Source organism: Bubalus bubalis, chromosome 11 (assembly GCF_019923935.1).
Source record: "Bubalus bubalis isolate 160015118507 breed Murrah chromosome 11, NDDB_SH_1, whole genome shotgun sequence".
Classification (NCBI taxonomy): Eukaryota; Metazoa; Chordata; class Mammalia; order Artiodactyla; family Bovidae; genus Bubalus; species Bubalus bubalis.
In genome coordinates, this window is record NC_059167.1 from 92,066,507 (window position 1) to 92,092,286 (window position 25,780).

A 25,780-nucleotide genomic window follows, 5' to 3' on the forward strand; every position below is an offset into this window, starting at 1 on the left:
AATACCAAGAAACTAGAAATAACCACGTGGATGCCCAGTTGGGCAAATTATGAACAAGATACAAAAGGCCCAAACTCGACTGCCACTTCTGAGGTGCTGGGAGCAAAAGCAGGGTACTGCCCGTGATACATGCACACGGCACCGCCAAGGGGGTGGGCAGACCCCCTGAGCCATGCTCCAGCCTGACCCACCAATCCACCTTTCCCCTCATTCCATTTAAGGGACCAGCTCACCCCTCTCAGGGAGGGAGCAAGGGAACCCGTTCCTTGTCTTTGCTCGCTCATGCTGCAGCACAAGTGCCAGTAAAGCCTTGCCTGAATTCCTCCTCTAGAGTCTTATCAATGGAAACTGACTAAAGAGTCTAAGGGGACTTCCCGAGTGGTCGAGGGGTTAAGACTCCACCTTCCAATGCAGAGGGTGTGGGTTTGATCCCTGGTCAGGGAGCTCAGATTCCACATGCCTCATGGTCAAACCAAAACATAAAACAAAAACAACAAAAGATTTTAAAAAAGAACAGCAAAAAAAAGAGTCCAAGAACCCCAGGTCAGTCACACCAATAATATAGACCAGGGGTTGGTCAACTTTGTCTGTAAAGGGCCAGAGAGTAAATATCTTGGGCTTTGGCGGCCATTTGGTATCTGTTATAACTAGACAACTCTGCCATTGTAGCACAAAAGCAACCACAGGCAATATGTAAACAAATGAACTTGGCTGTGTTCCAATAAAACTTTATTTACAAAAAAGTCAGCCCCATTTGGCCTGTGGGTTGTAGTCTGCCAACCCCTAATATAGACCAGAGACGTGGGGGAGACAGGGTGCTGGGATCCACTTCTTCCTTAGTCCTCTTGACTCCTCCATGGAGGGTGCCCTTTCAGCATTACCCTTGTGGTCTCTCCCCACCCTGGGGTGGACTTTGAAGGAAAACCTGGCCACACACCCAGTTTCCTAACTTTTCATTTTGAGCTTCCTGAGGAGACACACATCCTTTTCCAGCTCCCTACTCTGTCCTGCAGTATGGGAAGCTGGCCTGGCCAAGACTTTGGGTGGGTACAAATCTATTAAAGAGGATTCGAGATAAGAAACAGTTTTGCTCTCACTTATGAACCACATTCTCTAAAACTGGCTTCCTCAGTAATCAGAGTAATAGTTGAGTCTCCATGTATCAGTTGGCCCAAAAGTTCGTTTACAGAAATGAACTGAATGAATTTTTGGGCCAACTCAATACTTGACTCTCTTCTTTCTCAGTTGGCTCAGAACTTGGGCAGGGAAGTGAGATGCTACTTATCGGGCCCCTCAGAGCCCTCGGCCTAGACACTTTGATTAGGTGAAGAGGGGCAGGCCCCAGCTTACCTCTGTGGCTCAGAGCAGTGCATGTACCACGAGGTCTCTCCTTGTCCCAGGGCACCAGCCTGCACAGCTGAGCTGGAGCAGATGCCCAGTCGGTAAGCCGGGCAGTCTGTGACGGTGGTTTCCCAGTAGTGTTGGCCACAGGCAGGCAGCTCCTCACCCAGGACTGATGGGATTCTGCAGGCAAAGTTGATCAGGAATTGGCAACCTTTATTTCATAGACATCAACATTCATAAACGCACCCACAGTTTAAGCAGGATTCTATCCTTGGAGAATTTGCTGAATATCCTTGCTGGAATATCCTTGCAGCAAATATCCTTGCTGGAATTTGACTAAAGATATTCATTGTCCATGCTGTCCCTGACCTTGACCTGAGGGCCACAGAATTCCCCAAACATTCAACATGCTTTAACATAGTTCTACTGCCACACACAACACGCATGTATTACACATAGCATCTCTTAGAGGAACTGGGAACTAGAAAATAATTAGAATAACGATAGGATAAAAAGAAGAGGGCTTCCAAAAAAAGAAAAGAGGGCTTCCCGGGTGGTTCAGTGGTAAAGAACCCGTCCGCCAATGCAGGAAATGCAGGAGACTCAGGTTTGACCCCTGGGTCGAGAAGAACCCCTGGAGAAGGAAATGGCAACCCATTCTGTATTCTTGCCTGGGAAATTCCATGGACAGAGGAGCCTGGCGGGCTGTAGTCCATAGGGTTGCAAAGAATCAGACGTGACTGAACGACTGAACACACACGCATAGGATAAAAAGAAATGGCACCAATCTGTGGCCCTAATGGTAAAGAGCCCACCTGCCAGGGTAGGAGACAGAAGAGACATGGGTTCAATCCCTGGGTCAGAAAGATCCCCTGGAGAAGGGAATGGCTACCCATTGCAGTGTTCTTGCCTGAAGAATCCCATGGACAGGGGAGCCGGGTGGGCTACAGTCCATAGGGTCACAAAGAGTCGGACGTGACTGAAGTGACAGCATGCACCGCTTTCAAAGGGAGTGAGGAAACGTAAAGGAGGCAAGAGGAGAACTCCAAGAGAGTGTGACTTGGAAAGTTTTTTCCCCCAAAACTTGCACGCACACAAAATGGAGTCTCTAAAACCTCTAACCATGAGTTCCCGTGTCTGAGGACCTTCCTGGGCACACAGACCAAGCCAGGTGCTGCTCCTGACAGCGGGCGTCTGGGGAGGCCTGAGCAGAGGGCAGTGCAGGTGAAGCGGGTGTGTTGTTCGTGCTCTGGAGAGGCTTGCGGTCAACAGTCTTGGGGACTGGGGCCTCTTAGATGGCAGTAGCTACGCCTGAGAGGTTGTTGAAAGGTCTCTTTTTGTCTCACCTCAGCTATTTTTGCAACAGGCATGGTGAAGTGAACCAAAGCACTTTCACCTGCTGATGGGTGACCTTGTTTGCATGAATTGCTCAATTTTGCTTTGAAATGGCTGAGACAGCAAGGAAGCATTTTTAATTTAGGCAGCATTAATATTCAGTCAGCACAATCTCCCGCTCCCCTTTAACAGGTGAGAAAATGATTACACAAGGGAATGTATTTCATTTTCTCGTGTCTTTACCCAACAACCTCATTTCAGAGAGGTGGCTACTGACAGGTGCTCGCTCTCTGGAGCAAAACCTGGTTGCTTGATATGTATGAACTAATTTTCAGATTAATAATTAACATAATTCTATAAAATACATTATAGTTATTATCTATTATTATTAGCAGCCATGAAATTAAAAGACACTTCTTCTTGGAAGAAAAGCTATGACCAACCTAGACAGCATATTAAAAAGCAGAGACATTACTTTGCCAACAGGTCTGTCTAGTCAAAGCTATGGTTTTTCCAGTAGTCATGTATGGATGTGGGAGTTGGACTATAAAGAAAGCTGAGTGCAGAAGAATTGATGCTTTTGAACTGTTGTGTTGGAGAAGACTCTTGAGAGTCTCTTGGACTGCAAGGAGATCCAATCAGTCAATCCTAAAGGAAATCATTTCTGAATATTCACTGGAAGGACTGATGCTGAAGCTGAAACTCCAATACTTTGGCCACCTGATGCAAAGAACCGACTCATTGGAAAGGACCCTGATGCTGGGAAAGACTGAAGGCAGGAGGAGAAGGGGACGATAGAGGATGAGAGGGTTGGATGGCATCACCAACTCAATGGACATGAGTTTGAGTAGGCTCCAGGAGTTGGTGACAGACCCGGAAGCCTGGTGTGCTTCCCGGTCGCAAATAATCAGACACGACTGAGCAACTGAACTGAACTGAACAGTTATTATCATCAGTCATCTATGAACCAACCTCCAATATACTTCTTTTCTCTTTGATTTTTTAAGCAATCCAAAAGAGACAGAAAAGCTCAATCTATTTCTTAAATCTTTTTTCCCCCCTGAATTCACTCATTGGTATATGTTTAGCACTTCCAGTGTTCTGGACCCTAGGATAGATTCTGGGGATTCAAAGATGTAGAAGACAGGGCTGCTTGAGGACCAGTCAAGATGGAGTAGCTGATGAATGATTCCACAGGTGCTCAGACCTTTTTGTAGATGCGATCAAAGGGCACCAGAGCCCAGAGAAGGCTTGGCCATTTCCAGGAGCAGGTAACACCTGAGCCGAGCCACAGACAGGTGAATAGCAACCCAAGAAGAAAACAGTGTGAGTCGCTGTTGGTGGGCTCAGGGAGGTAGTGAGAGCTTGCTGGCTGTCCAACCCAGGCACATCAGTGCCTACAGGAGCGTGTTTCACGTGGGTTACGATTTTCGAAAGTCTTTCACTTTCTTTCATTTGGACCCTCAAAATAACCATGAGTGATTGCAGACAAATTGCAGAGCACTCTCCATGCTATGCCTTCAGCTTCTGCCTTCTTTTTATTTTGCTGCTTCCTTTTGTGGGGGGCTTCCCTGGTGGCTCAGACAGTAAAGAATTTGCCTGCAATCAGGAGACCTGGTTTGAGCCCTGGGTAAGCCCTAGAGAAGGAAATGGCAACCCACTCTAGTATTCTTGCCTGGAGAATCCCATGGACAGGAGCCTGGGGGGCTACTGAATGACTAACATGTTCACTCTCCTTTTGTGGGTCCCTCTGGGGGAGAGGGGGCCAGCTCCAGAAACTCAACAAAATGTCATTCTCCTCTATTCCTTTTCAAGTGGACTGATACAAAATCTGATTTGCTGTTGAAAATAATAGAAGAATGAACCCAGGCTCTTTTTTCACTGAACCAGAGTTAATGCCTTACAACAGTCTATGTGTTAAACAAAACCATCTGTGCTTGTATTTCCAATAAAAATATTGACACTTGCTCCATGTTTGAACTATCTCCAACACTTTCCCTTAGTAACGAACCATAACCGAACTCTGCAATTCGGGCTTGCTGTCACACAGCATGTGTACCGAACCAAGGATGTGGCGGGTGAGACCACATGAGGCCTCTCGTGCCTTCTCCTTCTACTCACTCTGTCAGCCGTCTCCTCTCAGCGAAGCTGATCACTGTCCCATTTGAGGAAATCTGCAGAGCAGGATGAGCTGTTTCCCTTAACAAGAGAAATCTGGTTCCTATTGCGATCAGAAAACAGGATTATAACATTACCACAATGTCCCAGGCCAAGCCCCACCTTTCAGATCTTAGTCTCCCCTTGCTTCTGACATCAAAATCCCCCCCAGGGTATTTTCAGGTCCATGGCAAAATTCTATCCGTGATCAGGACTCGTGAGCTAGTAACTTGTCACCTTGCCTGGTGCCACAGATGTGTGAAACCCCCTCAGCCCAAATCTAGCACCTACTCTGTTATACGAAGTATGCTCCCCACCCAGCACCTACCTCACCTGGAAACTAGGTAGAAAGGCAGAATCTCAGGCCTTCCCCCTGGCTTCCTGAATCACAATCTCTATTTTAACAAGCTCCTCGGGAGACCCATGTGCACGTTCAAGTCTGAAGACGCACTGGTGTAACCTCCAGGAGTGCCTCTAACAGTGGAAGGTACAGGCACCACTCTGCGACTGCAGGGAACACACTTCTGGAGAGACAGTCCCCCCGTTTTCTCTCTTTACAAACATCACGCTGTCCCTAACCACACAACACAACACACATGGCTCATGCACAACTTTTTGCTGGTTAAGCAAGTCACTTAATGGGCCACCCTCCAGTTTCTGCCTCAATCTTTGGGTCTAGGATAAGATAAAAAATGATCACCTTTCCATCCCTTATTTCTTTTCACAATAATTGAGAACAGCCCAGTATTTTTTATTGGGATCATCAGGGTATTTTCCCCAAAAGGCCCTTGAACAGTTATCATTTTCTTGAGTTACTCATATCTTCATGTATTCAACAAACATAAATTGGCACCAATCATGAGCTAGGCATGGAAAATAATTAGAAGAATAAGACTGGAAGATTATTCATGGAGTTCACAGTGTCATGTATCAAGAATATCTTCATCCCACTGTTCCCAACACACACACACACACACATACTCACACACTCACAGACTCAAAACATACCCACCATCTACAGCAGATTGTAAACCAAACAAGAATCATCTGAGGACATTAAAAACATGTCAAAGCCCATATCTCAGTAAATTAGATGAGGATCTTCAGGAGTGGACCCCCAGCATCTTTTTTTTTTTTTTAATTTTTTAAGCACCTGGCTGATAGCTAATGGGTAGCCAAGGTTGAGAATGTCTTAAACCAGAAAAACAAAAGAAACACCTTGACCTCTGGCCAACCCTGGGTCCTTATGCCAAAAACCTAGCATTGCCAGCAGTCTGGGAGCTTAAGAAGTGGCTCTCTAGGATGTTTTCCCTGGGTGGTGGGAGGAAAGGAACGGGAATGCTTGGAAGTAGTTCTCTGTGTGCAAAGGATGTACCTTTGGTGGAAATGAGGGCAGCCTCACTCTGCTCACTTGTCCCAAATGCATTGATGGCTCTCACGTAGAAAAAGTAATTGTCATTGGGTTGGAGATTAACTTTCAGCTGGAGTCCTTTAATTCCAGAGAAAGATCTAAACATGAAAGGAAAATAATAATTTTAAATATAATGCTACGTGCTAAACAATATATCATATTTCAGTTCTGCAGTGCATGAACATCTTTTATTAACAAATCACTTATTTTTTCCCTTTTTATGACCATGGAGTTAGCAAGTCAGATTCTAGAAAATGGCCATCTTCCAGTAAGTTTACTTTATCAAATCATTTCTACCTTGGTCAACTTTTGTCTAATATTATGCCTTCCAGAATGCTCTTTGGAACAGAGTCAATGAAACTTTTTTTTTTAATTCAGAAAATAGACTAATTTTGTGGTTAATGAGTCTCCAAGCATACATTGTTTTCTTTATGAAATTCTGGCCAAGAGGGCACTTGTGGATTAAGATGATGTTAAACTAATCTATAATGCAAAAAAACACTATCTCATTAACAGATCCTGAATAGTGGAAAACCTGAAGTGATGATTTTGTACATAACCATCATGTCAAAGCCACCCAAGTTAATAAAACTCAGGATCTCTAAAGAAGACAACATCCTTTAGAGAAAACTTAATCCTGGCAAGAAAAGAGAATTCTAACTGCCAAATAAAATCCCCAAAGTTGTTGTTCCTAAACCTCCCATACTGGAATGGCAGTAGACTCAGCAAGTACACGGTAACATCCCAACCATTTACGCTAAATGGACTTGCTGGATTTGAAGATGGAGTTCTGAACTTGAAATGAGCTGGAATAATTTTTGTGCCTCTTTTCCATTCTCTTTAATCTGTGTGATTATCATATCCTAGGGCATTTATACAAAGTATACAAGTGCTCTTCTTTTAGCCTCCATTTGGGGAGACTTTGGACAAGTTAGGCTCCTTGCTAAGAGAAGTTCTAATCTGAGTGCTACAGAATCAGAATCCTGTCCCTCTTAGATGTGCACTGGATACTAGTCATTGAAAACAACAGGACAACAGCCTTCAAATCCATTCTCAGAGAGAGAGAGTTTGTTTGTTTGTTTGTTTAAACTGTTTGCTTTGTTTGTTTTTATTTTGTTTGGGTTTATTTTGTTATTAATGAATGTTCCACACAATCATTAGAATCAAAGAGTGGCCACTGTTCATTCTCAGATTGATTTTCTTTTTCAGGTTATTCCTCCTTCTGTTGATTTATTTCATTCTCAATACCTACCTTAGAGAATACCATGAAGGACCATGAAAAGGCAAAAGTATCACTGATCCAGAAAACAAATTAATTTAGACTTTTTCAAAGCAGAAAATCTGTACAGAGTAACAATCCCTCCCCAACCACAGCAGCCCTGTGTCTCAAAGCAGGGAAACTCCATGTGTTTCTCAGCAAGAGGGGCCACAGAGGGGAGAGGCCTGGGTCTATTTGTATATTTGTTATTTTGTGTGTGTGTGTGTGTGTGTGTGTGTTAATTGCTTAGTCATGTCCGACTCTTTGCAACCCCATAGACCAAGCCCACCAGGCCCCTCCATCCATGGGATTCTCCAGGCAAGAACACTGGAGTGGGTTGCCATTTCCTCCTCCAAAAGGAACTATAGAAAGAAAGAAAGTGAATTCCCTCAGTCGTGTCCGACTTTTGAGACCCATGGACTGCAGCCCACCAGGCTCCTCTGTCCGTGGGATTTTCCAGGCAAGAGTCCTGGAGTGGGGTGCCATTGCTATTTAGTATTTGCCCCTGAAAAAGGTCCCTGTAAATTCCCCAAACCTTATTGGTTGTAATTTCAGAACCTCCCACCTGGCCAGGCCCTTGGAGGGGACTCTCTTTAGATGCAAGGGAGAATGGATGGATGAAACTGAGCTACATGTCCACTGACCACTAATTATGCTTCAACTAATTAACAAAGCACCAGGTGCTATGACTAAAAATCCAAGTCTAAACTAGTATCTACATCATTATTCTGGGGTAAATGTATTGTTGATCTTGTTTGAACTGATGACTGAAGATATGTTTTCAGTGTACATTAATTATAACAAGCTGATGGACGTGAGTCTGAGTGAACTCCGGGAGTTGGTGATGGACAGGGAGGCCTGACGTGCTGCGATTCATGGGGTCGCAAAGAGTCGGACATGACTGAGCGACTGATCTGATCTGATCTGATTGTCTCAATAAGCACACTCAGATCTGAACTGAATTTCAGGCTTCATCTACTCATTAAATAAATATTTATTGATCACTTATCATATGCTCAGGTCCTGCCCCTGCTTGACAGGACTAGGTGAGGAAATTTTATCTCTATAAATTGGATAGAACATATGGGTTTCATTTTGTGATAATGCAGTTGTTAAATGCCAAGGATGCTGTTCTGGGGTTAAGTTTTGCTCTAAAATTTTATAAAGTCTGTCAAGGAGCAAATTATATATATATATATAGAGAGAGAGAGAGAGTCGATTACATGCTATGTCTTATTAGTCATTTAAAGAACAAAAGTCTACACAGTACAGAATCCAATATATGGGATCACTGTGCAAACAGGCCATGTGGACATGACAAATATGCACCATGCCCTCACTGAATCTATAAAAGCACCAGGCATGAAAATGAAAGTAATATGAAATATGGTAGGGTTTTATTGTTTATAAGTGGCTATCACATGCTCGAACACTGAGACGAAAGCAAAAAAGCTCAGATACAAATGGTTCAACCCTATGTCTATTTATTCTGTCTGACCTCACTTGAATGCCACAAAAGTTTTCATGTCAGCTGTCCCTACTGTTAAGCCAAATGAAAACTTCACAAATTTTGCAATTTGAAATCTGAAGAGTGGCACTCCTCCATAGATTATGATATTTTTATTTCAAAACCAAAAACTTGTCATAATTGCAACTGAATCCACATGGTTATAATGAGCTTCACATAGTCTGGAGTAGAATTCAAATTCACAGAATACCCAAATTGAGGTAATTGATTAGATAGCACATGGAACCCCAGAGAGTTATTGGTGCTTAGGTAAGAAGAGATTTCAGTCTTATCAACAATGTGACCAGTCTGATGATTTTAGAAGTTCAGAGCCAATAATAAAATCCAAAACACAATAAGAAATATCACCCAAAGAGTTTCACTCTGGGTCATAAGTGTGGGATCCTCTCTACAAGCACCGTAGTACTGTGGGAAGGGAAGGCTTTATATTGGAAGTTCTGGGAATGTGAATATTGTTAAACTCCAATGTTGTAAGGCAGAGAGAAATATTCAAAGGAGACCTACTGTCTCCTCAGAAGTCTGAAGGGCTGCCATGTGAATGAGACTGGTCCCTCTTTTGCTATTTCAGATGGAAATGAGTGGAAGACCCCAGAAGGCCGATGTTTGCCCAATGTAACAAAGGCTTCTCTCGTTTGAGCCCTTTCATTCTTTAGTTTTTGCAGGGGATGACTGAAAAGTTTGCCACAACTATCCATAGACAACGGGGCAAGAAATATCTCACATGAGAACTGAAAAGGATCTTTATGAAGTAGAAAACCATTAGGGACTTAATGCTTATGAGAAAATACTAAAAGCATTCCCAGTAAATCAGAGAGAGACATGAGGTTAAAAAAATTGAGAAGTAGGAGGTAAAATTATTATCACTTGAGGATAATATGACTGCTATCTAGAAAACCAGAGAAACTCAGCTGAAAAACTCAGAATTTAGTGAGATAGCTAGATGTGAATCTAATATAAAAAATCAAAGTCTTTCATATACAAATAACAACTAGATAGAAGATAAAGCAAAATAAAGACCTTATTTAGAATAGTGGCAAACATAGCAAAAGTGTGTAGGATTTATATGAAAACTATTTTTGAAAATGATAATGAAGGAAAGCCCACTAAAGACTTGCCTAAAAGGAAAGGTAGATGAGTTCTTGGAAAGGAAAATGCAACAATCATAAAAACTTTAATGCTCCCTAAATTAATCTGTCAACCCAACATGATCTCTGCTGCTGCTGCTGCTGCTGCTAAGTCGCTTCAGTTGTGTCAGGCTCTGTGCGACTCCATAGACAGCAGCCCACCAGGCTCCCCCAGTCCCTGGGATTCTCCAGGCAAGAACACTGGAGTGGGTTGCCATTTCCTTCTCAAGTGCGTGAAAGTGAAAAGTGAAAGGGAAGTCGCTCAGTTGTGTCCGACTCTTTGCAACCCCATGGACTGCAGCCTACCAGGCTCCTTCGCCCATGGGATTTTCCAGGCAAGAGTACTTGGAGTGGGTTGCCATTGCCTTCTCTGAACATGATCACTGCAAATACCGAATTATCAGGGCCAGAGGAGTAGAGGGGACTACACAGTCTGACTCTAAAGGTCGTGTGAGAAATAAACTAGCCAAAAAAAAAAAAAAGGTCATGAAAGGGCAACCTAATCTACATGACTTCTAAAATTATAAAGTTATAATAAAGAGTGCATGGTACCAGGGCATAAATAGATGGGTCAATGGAACAGTTTATAAAGATTGGGAATAGCACCAAACACATAAGTTCTTAAATATATAATAATGGAACTAGTTTCAAATCAGAAAGGAAAATGTTGGCAAAGCTGGATAGCCATATTAGAAAAAATAAAGTTGGATTCCCTACTCCACACTTCCTCTTGAAAGTATGTATTAACTAGTATTAACATTTAAAAAATATATATATGGCAAAAAAAAATTCAAATTGCAGCTTGTATCATAGATGAAGACTGATGTCTTTTAAAAACAAAGAACTTCTACAAATCAGTAAGAAAAAATACTACCCTCTAATAGGAAAAAAATGGGTAAAGGAAATGAAAAGTTCATAGAAAAGGAAGTACATAACTCTGAAACATACAAAAAGATGTTCAACCCAATAACAGAAATGCACAATTAAACTATAATAAGATTCCATTTTCTACTTATCAAACTGTGAAAGATCAGGTTTTATCACACCCTGTGTAGGCAAAAGTATGGAGAACCAAACACTCTTCCATGCTGCTTGCCTGAGTGCAAACGGCTACAGCGTCTGTGGAGACAATTTGGTAATATCTATCAAAACTCAAAATGTTCTTACTTTCTAACCAATGCTGATACTCCTAGGAATTTACCCTGCAGATATACTTGCACATGAATGAAATGATATATGCACGAGGGTTTTTCCGCAGTACTGTTTGTGACAATGGAAACAACTTAACTGCCTCTCAATTAGTCAAAAAAATTGATTATGTTCTTAGAATACAGTGAAAAATTTTTTTAAAACCGATGCAGTTCCATTCGTATTGCCATGAGATACCAAGAAATATTTTTAAATAAGAAAAATAAGGTGGAAGAAATATATATAGTATGCTACAATTTGTTGAAAAAATATAGCTATTACATATGCACAGACTATCTAAAAAGATAAATATGCATCAGATAACAGTAACTGCCTCTGGGGGCGGGGAGATATGAGGAATGAAGTATAGATAGAAAGGAGACAATTTTCACTGTATTCTCTTGTGTGTCTTTTGAATTTGTACCATATTCATATATTATCTATCTGAAATTAATTAAACAATTTACTTTCAGAGCTATATTACAAGTTCAGGAGCTAGTTAAATGTGTTTGCAAAATGCGCATTAGTTTGAGTTCTATAAAGTAACTTCTCTAGGAATTTTATAATGCAACAATTTGTGTTGATGGAAGGTGTACATGTGCTCAAGGTAAGCTGAAGGCTGGTCACCATGAGGAGTGGGGATCCCCTGCACAGCCATGTCCAATACCCGGATCTGAACATATTTCCTCCCAGGAAAAGGGGGCGGCATGTGTACAAACAACATGGAGAAACCCGGTGCCATGACTCCTGGAAGCAGCCTACGGATGGTGCTGTCACTGCAGAGCAAACAGATGGCTAAGTATGAACTGTGTTTTAAAAACACAGTGGGCTCTTATGGTTGGCAGCACCAACATTCAGCCAGTCAATCAACACCATTTAATGTGAACAGTGAAGAGAGCACACTGCTGGGCTCTACAGGGACCAGCTAGTAAAGTATGTTTCCCATACCTGCCTGGGCATATTAGACCTTCTGAATAGGAATCCTTAAGAGGGGCCTGTGACTCTAAACTCTAACGAGCATCCCAGTGGTTGTTATTGTTTTAATGATCTGTTAGGTTTGAAAAACATAATTGTAAGATAGCACAGGGTGAGAAGGGGTGGGAAGGAGAAACAGGAATAAGAAGAAAAATCTATGAGAACATAGTTTAGTTCAGTTCAGTCGCTCAGTCGTGTCCGACTCTTTGCGACCCCATGAATTGCAGCACGCCAGGCCTCCCTGTCCATCACCAACTCCTGGAGTTCACTCAAACTTATGTCCATCGAGTCGGTGATGCCATCCAGCCATCTCATGCTCTGTCGTCCCCTTCTCCTCCTGCCCCCAATCCCTCCCAGCGTCAGAGTCTTTTCCAATGAGTCAACTCTTTGCATGAGGTGGCCAAAGGACTGGAGTTTCAGCTTTAGCATCATTCCTTCCAAAGAACACCCAGGACTGATCTCCTTCAGAATGGACTGGTTTGATGTCCTTGCAGTCCAAGGGACTCTCAAGCTTTCTTCACAGTCCAACTCTCACATCCATACATGACAACAGGAAAAACCATAGCCTTGACTAGACGGACCTTTGTTGGCAAAGTAATGTCTCTGCTTTTCAATATGCTATCTAGCTTGGTCATAACTTTCCTTCCAGGGAGTAAGCATCTTTTAATTTCATGGCTGCAGTCACCATCTACAGTGATTTTGGAGCCCCCAAAAATAAAGTCTATCACTGTTCCCACTGTTTCCCCATCTCTTTCCCATGAAGTGATGGGACCAGATGCCATGATCTTAGTTTTCTGAATGTTGAGCTTTAAGCCAACTTCTTCACTCTCCTCTTTCACTTTCATCAAGAGGCTTTTTAGTTCCTCTTCACTTTCTGCCATAAGGGTGGTGTCATCTACATATCTGAGGTTATTGATATTTCTCCCAGAAATCCTGATTTCAGCTTGTGCTTAAGCAACATGAAATACAAGAACAACTAACTAAACAGTTTCAGCTGTTGGAAGCCATTTATAAAACCTTAATTAACCATAAACACGGAATTTTCTGTTTAAGATGAAAATTTTTGGTTAAATCAGGATTAAGACATAAATTCTTTATATGTTTACTTTTTTTAAAAACATAGTAAATAGATATTTTTCAACAGGCCTTTTTTTTATTTGATAAATGAATCTTATTACAGGACTCAGTGTTAACTAAACATCACTATTAGTTCATAATAGTGTAGAAACGTAACATGAGGGCAGAATCCTGATGACCCATGGAACTCAGGCTTTCCTATAATTAGAATCTCTCACAAAATCAAAGAGAGTCAATCATAGAGATCTTTCCAGCAGAAGGATCCTAGAGTTTAGTTTTCTCCATAGTTGGTTACCCTCCAAAGTTTGAAATGATACCATTTACATTTCAGGCAGAGAATCCCAAGAACCTAGTAACATCTATTCATTCTTCTGGATTCTCCAACCTCTCCTTTACCACTCCAAGGTCACACAGGTGGACAATTACCTGAGGTCCCATAGAACTACCTGCACAGAATGGTGATTTAAATTATGCTTTCAGAGCCCATTTAAAAAAGGATTACATAGGGAATGCTTTTGCATCTTTTGTAAAACTGCTCTTCAAGACAATCACTATTATCTTGTTCAATAGCCCTTATATAAAGATCTACATGAAAAATTCATCTTATAACTGAATGTCAAGAAATAGAATTGTCTCTCTTAGTGAAGCGTTATGCTTCCTTTTTTTAAAACAGATGAGTTATGTAATCTCTTTCTTTCTCCCTCTTGCTCTCTCCCCCACTCTTCTGTTTTCACTTTAGCTGCCAGGAAGTTCATATTTAAATTGCATGTTCCATTGAGGTATTGTTCTTAACCTGTGCTTTGTGAAACAACCTCCTTACCTCTGCATTATCTGGCTCTTGCCCTTACAGGGTTGTTTTTAGTGGCTTTAGTATGACTGAGTCTTTCATTGTGAACAACTGGAATCGTTTTGAAAACTGACAGATCATAAGTTAAAAGTAAAAGAAGAGGTTGGTTTTCCATTGACTGAGGCTTTACTATACAAGCAGGAGGTGTATAGAAATTTAAATGATCAAAGTTAAATCAGATTCATTTGGGAAGAAGGATTTCATTTAGAAAAAGCTGAATGCCAAGAATTTCTGTGGAGGTGGAGTTGTGGGGGGGTAGGTTATCCTATTACCTCTTAATTACTCTGTGAATTTTGGCCCAATCATGTCAGTGGTGCTCCTGTCATCCTATGAAGCAAGCATGGGGGAGGAATGACTGTCTCCTTTACCCACAGGCTGTGCAGAAGGTCAAATCACTTGCCCTAGACTGTGTGGTCAGTCATCACCTGTTCACTTGAAAGCTTAGTAAAAAATGTTTGTTGTTTTTTTTTCCCCAAATGCTGGGAATCTTCATCTCCTGACCAGGCATTGAGTTCATTAGGAAATTCACCCTTACTTTTCCTTATAGGGACAAAGTGGCAGGTGTCCCCAGCTAGATCCCCAGCTGTGACAGACAATCCTGTTCTGCCCCACCACGTGTGACCCCAAAAGCTGGAAGCAGGAGAAACAGGAGCTCATAGATCCAGCACCCAGAGCCCAGCCCACCCTGAGGGTGACCCAGGAGGGTCTCTCCACCCATCGCCTTGGCCGGGGCCGGGGAGCAGGAAGTGCACTACCAACCACTTTCGTGGCGTATTGAGTCTCACAGATTTGTCATTCAGTACACAGCTTCTTTCTGCACAGCCCACACGGCTAATCCCTGTACTATATTTCTCTCAGTTTTCCCTCCTCCACCCACAGTTCTGCTGACTTCTCTCCACACAGGAGAGACAGAACAGCTGAGGAAACAGCCGAGCGGTGGAAAATTTTTCAAAGTGTTTTGAGCCCACCCAACCTGAGGAGAGCATTCAAAGAAAAACAGGAAAGGCTGAGTAGGAGCTCCCTCAGCCCCCACACACAAGCCAGGGATTGTCACTCCCGCCCACCCCCGAGCCCAACAGGGGCCGACTGCTGGGCTGGAGCCACTGTGCCCACACACCGAAGTATGCAAATGTGTTTTCTGTGAGGATGATGGCATGGAGACAACTGCTCGGCTGTTTCAGACACCACGTCAGGAAGCTTGGGAGCGCAATGGGCTCACTGCATTTAAACACCTCCTCTAAGAGGTCAACCAGCATCTTTTTGGAATTTCTAGAGGTCATCGTTCTGGGAGAGTGAATGCCAGTCTGAAGATGGATGTGTTTCTGTTCTGGCAACCAAAATTAGACTCCCTAATCTAAAGGGTAATCAATGCCCCCCGTGTGCGTATGTGCAATTTCATATTAGTCATCCTTTTTTCCCCTCTTCATTTCAATTTCTCTTCCTACTCCAGACGAGAGCTTTTAAGGCTGTCTTTTCAGGGATTGAGGGTGAGAAATATCTAAATTCATTTAGTTCTTAGTTCTGTTTAGTTCTCCATCTTTTCTTTGCTAGAGATTCCAGTCAGTGGGATGACTTGGAGTTGGCAAGGACAAAAGGAGATTGGCTAATGCCATCATTATCTACTCATTCACTCATTAAACAGACTTGTAATGAAGAGCTGCACAGAAAAGCTTCCTGTTCTTACCCAGTTTTTTTATGGGGTTTTTTGTATGTGTTTTGTTTTTATATCTGATTTAGTGTAGGGGTTTTGCAAAGAACCTAGAATGTATGCAAGGGTTATGTAACCAATGGATAAATAAGATTATAAGTGTTCTTCCCTATAAGTGATCCATGAAAAGGCATCCAGTTTTCCAAGTTAGACTAGTCCTATTTCCTAATTAAATATCCATTCACTAAAATTAACTCATTCACCATTCTTCTTTACTCTGTGGGCACAATTTGCTTTTTTTTTTTTTTCCCTGATTTTGAATGACATTATCCTCAAAACTGACCTAACTTTTATTGTTGTTGTCAGTATTATGTATTCAATGCTAATGATATATACCCATTCAGGTAACACATGCGTATTGAGTAGCTACAATATGCCAGATACTGTCCCAAGCACTGAGGCTGCAACTTTACATAATAATCCCTTTATGGAGCCAACAAGTGAATGGGATCAGACAATCCTTGGCTTGCTGTTCTCTCCAAGACACAAAATAACTTCAATTATGCACTGCTATGCAGAAACCAAAGTGAAGAATGTGGTTCTAATAAAATGGAAAACTAGGAATGGTTTGCTTTGTTAGCTAGGGGTGATAAAATATTGAGATTCTTTGTTTATCAGTTCCACTGTCTGACTAGCTGTCTACAGCTGACATTCTAGAGGTTGGCAATATTGATGATTGCTAAATAGCTAATGTTTAGTAGAGTTTTGAACCATCAGACATTGTAAGGAATGTTTTAAAGTTGGTTTTAAGAACCAGATGGTCAAAGACACAAGACACATGACCACTCTGATAGAGCTGAATTTTCTCTCCCTCCTGAACTCTTAAATTGGAGAACCAAAAGAGATACAAATGAGTTTTGCAGCCCTGGGCCTCTGAAATTAAGGATGAATTATTTCATAGTTTATTGATGCCAACCAGAGATATAAAGCACTGAGGTTTCTTGTATTCGTGAGGGATCATTCTGATGTGACTTATCAAACAGGGTAGTGATTTGTGGCCAACAAAATTGTGCTTGCCTTAAAAACAACCTATTGTGAGATTCATCAGGTGTCCAGAGAGCCTGGAGACTCATCTTTGAGCTGTGGATTGAACATACCATTCTACCTCCTGGCACTGAGTGGTCTTTTAACACCCAACTGGAAAAGAGGTCCATCTCCAACACAGCCCCAAGCTATCAACAAGGCTCAGAATGCAGAATTTCCCTTCACTTCTAAACTTGTTGGACCAGGTCCATTCAATAACAAAGGATTCTTGTACTGGTCCATAACTTCTATAAACTTCTGCTTATCCAGCCTCTCAGATGTTCTCCTTTGGCAAGAAAAATTAAGAGAACCCACTGGCAAAGTCTCAAAGGGATAAATGAATGACTAGTCATGTTTTAATAAGTTCAACTTTTGTCTTAATGAGATTGATGGAAGGCCATTTTTCCCCTAGAAATGAAACTGTCATTGATTTCTCTAGCTTTGATGAAGGATTTGTTTGGAATGCATTCTTCATCATTGATATCAAATCAACTTTTTTTGAGAGCCTCAGAATGACCAGAGAAAGGAAAACTGTTAACTAAAGGGGTTCTCTCTTTACATCTATGTTTTTCATATGACAAAAGAAACCAAGGATATACAATAACTCCAAGTTGTCATGCTGTTTAGGTATGTTAACGCAGTCTGTGTAATGACACAAGTTTTAGAACTAGTAGAAAAAATAAGACGAACCTGAGTTTGCATCCTGACTCTGAACTCTCACTCCATCATTTAATACCTTGGCCAAATTATTTAACCTCCCTGAGTCTCATTTAATGGAAGTCATGACCTCCCTTCTAGAACTGTTGAGAGGGTTAGATGAGACTTAGCACAGCTCCTGACATGTTGAAGGCCCTCCTTCCTTCTCCCCTTTTCCTTCTCCCTGTAGCCACACTTAGGAGATGACATCACAGTTCCCTCAGTGAAACGGCTACTAGGTTTCAGGGTTTCCAGATTTCTGCTGATTTTAGAACCCAACTGTGCTGGTATTATTTATGCAAATGCCGGCTGAGGACCAATGCTATAACAGGGATGAGTCACTCCGAAGCACTCCTTCATGGTCTGGTCTTGCCTTGGAAAGAACTGGGTTTTCCTCACTGATGATGGAGAATGATGGGAGAGCTAGCCTGGGGACTTGGGCACATCTGATCAGATGCTCTCACAGCATCAAGAGTTTCTATGCAGAGAATGTCCAGGACTCTCATGAGTGACATTCAACAGTGGTTAGCAGCTTGGACTCTGAAATCTAATAAAACAAGATTTCAGTCCTGGTTGCCACTCACTAGCTGCTAGGCTCTCAAAGCATCTGTTAGCTCTCAGAGTGTATGTAAGGATTAAATAAAGCAAAATACATAAGGCATTTAGGACAGTGACTTGGTATATAGTAAATGCTTAATAGAAGCCGGTAATAATCTCTCTGTGTGTTTCTGTCTTTGTCTCTCTCTGTCTTCCTTCCTCAATTCTTTCTTTCTCTTCCTACGTCTCTCTGTCTCTGTGTATGTGTGTGTGTGTGTGTTTCTCTCTCCGAGTTAACCACTCAGCTATTTGCTAATCATCAAGGCCTGCCTTCCAGCAATTGGCACATTAACAGAGACGTTGTTTCTTGTATGTTTACTGTGTTCTCACTTTGGCTGAAATGCCTACATCTCACCCTTATGCACTCCACTCAGCGTTAATTCATCCTTTGATCATTATTTTGTGAAGCTTATCCTCAGATACTTGAAAGAAATGATAATTATTGCTCAGTTGAATGAAACTTCACATCATAACTAAATAAATAGCTGTGGCTTGATCAGGAAGATAATCAAGAGCTTAAATAATAGACTTTATTAAAAAGCTGTCTGATTTCATACCATTATTTCCAAGTTCCATATCCTGCCAAAATAATTTACCTCATTAAATTACTGATTTTTAAATGTCTCTAGCAAAATATGGATATTAATAATAATAATCTAAATATTCATCATGGAACATCATTCCCTATTGCCACAGATTGGAGGTTAACAAAACACCACCTCAGTAAATAAATTAACATTTAACAAAGACCCACTGGATATACAGCCTTTTATTAATAACTTTTAGCTTCATAATTTTTATTGAGAGAGCTTTACATTTCTTTTTTCCTGGAAAATCTCTAGATTTTTCATGCTGTAAAAGAGGCGAGTATGTCTGTGATAATATAAATGTAATTAGCTCCTTTTTATTACCAATATATTATGGAGACATTCAAATTTACATTATATACCTGCTCACTATTAGTGTCCTGAGTTAGGTGGTACCTATTCTGTATGACTACTAAAAAAGCACAGAACATATGCAATATCCTGTCTAATGATTCAAGTTAAATATACCTCAAAGAATGTTCTATCTTATTAAAATTCACATACATTTTTCTTACAAGGGAGCCACCATTCTGCACTGTAGCGCGTGCTTTATTACAAACTTAGGTTCATTGATGAATAGTGGTAGACTTGCAAATCAAGTCAACAGCTTCACTAGCACAGCAGGGTTTTAGGAAGCATTTCTCTCTCTGTGAGCATAACCTTAGAGGCTGGTCCAGAGCCCTGCGCTGGGTTTCTGGCACCCCAGGCTCTTCCCACGCAAAGGGGTCCTTACCTGAGGCCCTCGCCCTCGGGAGCGTGCTGTCTGCAGTACTCCAAAGTGTAGGTCTCGGTGGCCTCCGGGCTGGCAGGCCGCCATCGGATGGTGGCTGTGTTCCAACACACAGTACAGTCCTCAGCCCGGATCCCAGGCGTGGAGGGGGCTGCGGGGAGAGAAGCAGGGCAGTTGTGGAGCTGTCTGTGGCAGTTCTGCTTCCCTGGTCGCTGGGCTTGGGGATGGTTTTAATTTTTTTAAAATATGTCCTGAGTTGAAAACCCAAAAGGTATAAAAATATACATAGTGAAAGGTCTCCCTCTCATCTTTGCTTTCAAACTGCCCAGTTTTCACCCATCCCCAAACAGCTTCTAATAGTAGCTTTCTATAAATTCTTCTATAAATCCTACCACGGTTTCTTCATACATATACAAGCAAATGAATATGAAGATTTTTGTCCCTTCCTTTACACAAAAGTTAGCTGCCATGATCTTGACGTCAATAGGTACTCAATAAGTTGTTTTAAAAGGCAAGAAGAAAGGATAAAACAGAGGGAGTAAGTAATTTCTCCCCCTAAGGCAGTTACAATTATCTTAAATACAATGCAAACTTGGCTTATGACACACCTGCTTAAGCCCCTGTGAAAAGATTCTGTCATGGGAATGCATTTCCAGCTGAATACCATTACTGAAAGTCTTTTGGGGGCTCCTAGCACCCATATGAGAAAGCCTGAGCTTCTTACCTTAGCAAGTGTGAACTCTATGTACTAGCCTTTCTTAGCTCATGTCCTCTTCCCCTTGTTTTTTAAGTCAAAGAAATAATACCAAAATTCTTTTTGCAACCTGCACACTCCCTACTCTTTCTTACCTTGACACCTGTGCTCATATGTCTTCTTCAGATGGAATACACTCCTTTAACATATTACTTCCTCCTGGTCCTTTGATGATTCCACTCGGGCATGAGTTCTAGGAAGCCATTCCTGATCCTGTCCCTGCCCCAGCCAGTCTTGGATATCCTTCTAGAGTGTTCTGGATCACGGCCCTTACCACACATTTTCTATGACTTTTTGTTTTGTATCTCCCCCACTTGAGTATGAGCTTCTGGAGAAGAGGAGCCCAGTCTTATTCACTGTTGCAAATGCAGCACCCACAACACCCAGCATGCAACAGGTGCTTAACAAACGCTTATTGGTTGATCTTAATAGTCTGTGAAGAACTGAGTATTGCCTCTTAACACCCCCTTAACATCTCCTTTTTGTTGTCGTTGCTTATTGTTGTTTAGTTGGTGAGTTATGTCCGCCTCTTTGTGACCCCCTTGGACTATAGTCCGCCAGTCTCCTCTGTCCATGGAATTCTCCAGGCAAGAATACGGGAGTGGATTGCCACTTCCTTCTCCAGGGGATCTTCCCAACCCAAGGTTCGAATCCATGTCTCCTGCATTGGCAGGCAGATTCTTTACCACTGAGCCACCTGGGAAGCCCCTACCATCTCCTTACCTGTTCTAAAGATTGCCCTTTCGCTTGGCAGGCTACATCCTGTGAAATTCACAGCCATTACCCACACTTGATAGCATCGGTCAGGTTCTAAATCTTCAAAAACACAGTAGCTTTCTTTCACGGTCACTCTGTATTCTTCTACCAAATCTAGCATAAAACACAATCATAAACTCTGAGGTATCTTCCTAAGTTAATTGAAAGCTATAGCTATTGGAAAAATTCAACTACACATTTTTCAGTGGGAAATACAAACTGATAAACTTACAGATATCACTATGTGGTAGATAACATTTAAGAACATTCAAGCAATAACATTCCAAAAGATAAGTAGAATGACATAGTATTACTTGTGAACACTTACCGGAACATAATAGCACATTAGTAAGATTCATATACCACAATTAAAGTAACTTGTTTTAATAGCAAATACTAAAATTGCATGGAATTTATGTTAATCTCAGTAATACACTCTCAAGAAAAGTCTTAAGCAATGGCAATATTTTAAAAGAGTATGTAATAAAATAAGGACAATCCCATGTTTCCTAAATGTACAATGTTAAAAAGCATCTTTATAGATTAGCAAACCATTCAGTATGATTTTCAAAGTTTCAAATCTTGATTCCTTATCATGAATTCCAGAATTATTTCAACTAGAGATTTCCATAATTGATAGAAATACTTAAACACTGTTGAAGGAGCATAAACTGTTCTAAGAAATAACTTTGTTCAATCAAGACATTTCCTAAAATTACTTATTTTACTTTAAGTATTTTAGTAGTAAATATTACTCAATAACACTCTGAACACCTGCCCCTTGGGCCAATCTGATTATTCTTACTGAAATTTCTTTCCTTTTAAAAGAACAATTTTCTTTTCTAAATTAGCCCCTGGCAATTCCAAGTATCCTCTCATATTACTCTAGGATGTCATATCTTCAAAACCCCTGCAGTTAAGAAACCCAGATTATTCCCTTTTAAAGTAAATTTAGGAAATCTTCAACTCAGCAGGTTTCTTCAACTGCATCTCTCTTTACCAGTGAGATATACTTTCTGGATGAAATTTTGGCTTAAATAACATCATAAAGACATATACACTGAAAAACATCTCCCCCATAGCCTAGAACCCGGGACTGCAGTTCTCAAGAGAATTCTCCTTTTAGACTAAGTCGTTTAGCCTGGTACTCCTTTTAACAAAGCACATAATATATGTTACTGGGGACCTATTCCACACAACACAGTACCACAGTCTAGACCATCAGATTATTGAACTGGCCTCAGCAGAGTTCAAGGCATCAAAGGAATGAGACACAAGACAGGTATGTGTTTGGGGCATGGCAGGGGAAGGTAGGCAGGTGGAGCGCTTTTATAAAGTGCTCCAGGAAATAAACAGTTGTTAAGAGGAGTCTTGGAGAGCCATGAGGTTCTTTGATATAACTGGATATACAGGGAGGTGAAGTGTGGCATAACAAAACAAACACAGAGTCAAGCAAATAAAAACATAAGCTTTGAAGTCTGAAAGATCTTTATTTAAAACCTGTCCTGGTCCCAAGTAATTTTTGTGGTCTTGGGCAAATTATTTAATCTCACATCCATTTTCTCAACTGCAAATGCGAATAAGAGCACTTTTCTTGTTGTGCTGTGAGAGGTGTATGGTAACAGGTTCCCAGTAAGATATGAGTTCTTACAGACAAATTTAGCCAACTTTACAATATGCCTATGGTTGCTTTCTTACTTTTTCTAATTTAAGTATCACATGACATCCCGAAAGACTTAAATACTGATTAACAGTGAAATGTTATAATTCATTTCTTATTACAAATTGGTTCCTATTCCATGTCAATCTTGTCACATGCTCATCTAATTTCCAAAAATATGGGTCTACCTTCAACAGGCAACACAGAATGTCAGCACTCCCAACTCTGATCCATCAAACCGCCTGGCTTCCAGGACTTATTAGAGGTCTTACTGAACAGAGAGATGTTTACGAAAGGCTCAGCTGTAAGACATGCAATCCATTCACCCTCCCAAGCACTTTTACCTCTACCTTCACGTTAATATGGGACACCAGAAGACTATACCATACAGTCTTCTCATGCCTTGAGAAGTGTGAACTCTGAATTTACCTTTATAGTTTGTTTGCAGCTTTTATCAAAGGGGGATCTGAGAAAACGCCAACCATGATATCCAACGCTGCGTTTGCACTAAAATTACTGTGGAGGACAGTGTCCTATATACAGCTCATTTCTCCTCTACAAAGTGGGACACTTTATGCTTGTGTTTTAGACTTCAGTTCTGATTGAAACTTTGTTTTCAACACTTTGGTATGTTACCTCATGCCTGAAAATGAGAATCACTCAATTGCTCTTGTTAACCCGAGAACTCAAAGCCAAATTTGAATTTGTTAAAATATGCATGTTGAAAAGTATTCATTCATGACCTTTATTCATGTTAAAGTATTCATCATTAGGATAATATTTATTCATTCTAGTTTTCTTTGGTCCTGATTTCCAAATTTTGCTTATATGTCATTTCATTACATAATTGCTGGTTCATTGTTGCTTTTATAAGTGGCTACAAATGCTTTGTGGAAAGAGTCATAATAGGTATATGTTTAAATACGACAATTAAGATGTAGAAATGTACACATGCATCTGAATATGTTAGCGATCCTACCGCTCCCTTCTTGGCCATCTTGCGGCTCCTCCATGCAGTACACCTGGAATGAGTCGATGACGTCTTCTTTGTTCCTGCTCCAGTAAACCGCAATTGTTGTACCAGTGGCAGAACCGGCTTCCTGAGGTTCTAATCTAGGAGGCTGTGGAACTGGAATATGAGCAAGATTTATTATAACTAATGCTGTTTTATTGATTTCTTTTTCTTTTTGCAAAAGTCACCTGTGCTTACTGATAATAATACAAGCAATATAGAAGTACATGGAGGAAAAATGGGAGGGCTATCTTGTTCTCAACAGCCCCCCAACCTCAAGGATACCCCTTGGAAGCAACCACTGTTATTATAGTTGTGTGTAACTCTCTCCAAAATGTCTTCTCTGCACGCATACATATACACTATGATACACATAGGAAAAAAAGAAATGGATCTCCCAATGGGATCACTTGATTATATTCTTCTGCAGTCCTATACTTCGAGTAATAAACTTATACAAGTTAGAGGATGCACCAAATGATTTGGTTTTCCTTCAAAACAAAACCTTGAGTTTGCATTGCTAGTAACCAATATCATATCCTTCTATGTCAACACAGAATCTATATTCAAATAGAGATCAATGAAATCCTTATTAGCTATAGTTGCTTTATCATCAAGGCTGCAAAAGACTTGCATGAATAAAATATGAAAATACACTTTCTGAAACTACTATCCCATTTTCCCATATCCAACATGACTATACCTACAATTTTTTTTAGTTCTTAAAAAATGTAAAAATTACATGAGGGAAAGCACTCTATTAACTGATTTGAATATCAGGTTTAGATATCTAGTATAAATTCATTGTTCTGCATTTTAAAGGCAACAATATTCTTGAGTATTTTACTAGAGATTTAAAAAGTTTATAATTATGCATATTGAACATTTATGTATATACAATGCCATAAATTAAGCTCCTATGAAATTCTTCTCCAAAATTTTTGAGATACAAAAGCATTGAGTATAGTTTACAAATTAGAGGAAAAGGTTACTCCCATAGTTGAACAGATGAACTGTTTTAAAATTTATTTTTGTGGTTATTATTTTCCAGTCAACAATCCTGAGAGATGAGCTTGCTGAATAATATAGGCTAAATTTTATGTGATTACTTTATTAAAAGTCAACAATGAAGGGAAAGAAAACAAAGGTTAGTTTAATAGGAAAGTGGAAATTAGAAGAAATAAATGGTTCTAAATTTAGAGAATGGAACAAAAAGAGACACACTGAAGAGATTCAATACAGAGATAAAGAGCTGAAGAAATACATAGTTATGAAAAATGAGAAGGAAGATAAGAGAATGGGCAAGTTCATGAGCTTCGGAGGGCAGAGGCTGGCCTAAGGTTAAACGCCAGATCCCCTACTTGTAAGCTTTGTTACTTCAGCTTCAGTTCCTCCATCTTTAAAACAGGAAAACAACAATAATACTATTTCCTCCCAGGATTGTTGTAAAAAGCAAGATAATGCATATCAAGTGCTTAGTAAAGTACTTGACACATAACCAGTGCTAACATTCAGAAAGAAACACGGCCTTTGCAGGAGCACAGAAAATGCAGGGGAGAGGGCAGGAAGCCCCTGATGATGGAGCTGAAGTAGAGACCCTTCATCTGGTAAACACAGAGGGACCACAGACGTAAGACATGCTGGGAGGCTGCCTGAGAAGGCAGGAAGCCCACCTGTCAGAGCCCCTCCCCAAGGGCTGATAGTGCTTCAGAGGCTCTTACACGATCCTTGACTTTTCTGTTTGTCTTCCCAGCAGAAAATCAGTGTCACATTCTAAAGGGGTCCACCAGATAAATGTAGTTCAGTAAATTTTCATGTTGCCCTGCTTTATGGAAGAGCCAAGCAGGTTGACTATTGTCTATCATCTTTGAAGTAGTGCTGGAGAACTTTTTGAAGAACAAACAATGAAAATGCTCCCTTTTCCTCTATGAATTATACATTGAGCTTTACCTGCTTTTTAAAATGGTAACATCTTTTCAGAAATCTCTATATCAGGTAGCTTAGCAAACTTTA

General features: G+C 40.8%; 1 protein-coding gene across 2 annotated transcripts in view; it reads right to left on the reverse strand.

Annotated features, from left to right (window-relative positions):
* Nucleotides 1–25,780, reverse strand: part of CMYA5 (cardiomyopathy associated 5) — a 99,238-nt gene that overhangs the window by 4,552 nt on the left and 68,906 nt on the right. Inside the window, exons 7-12 of one of the 2 annotated variants that reach the window (XM_045162135.1) lie at nt 23,735–23,884; nt 21,063–21,209; nt 19,589–19,736; nt 6,212–6,345; nt 4,801–4,900; nt 1,351–1,524 (exon numbers count right to left, since the gene is read on the reverse strand). In XM_045162135.1, the coding sequence (XP_045018070.1) occupies nt 1,351–1,524; nt 4,801–4,900; nt 6,212–6,345; nt 19,589–19,736; nt 21,063–21,209; nt 23,735–23,884 (853 nt within the window). Of the gene's footprint in view, nt 1–1,350; nt 1,525–4,800; nt 4,901–6,211; nt 6,346–19,588; nt 19,737–21,062; nt 21,210–23,734; nt 23,885–25,780 lie in introns of those variants that run through there. The other variant, XR_006639753.1, reaches the window with a different exon arrangement.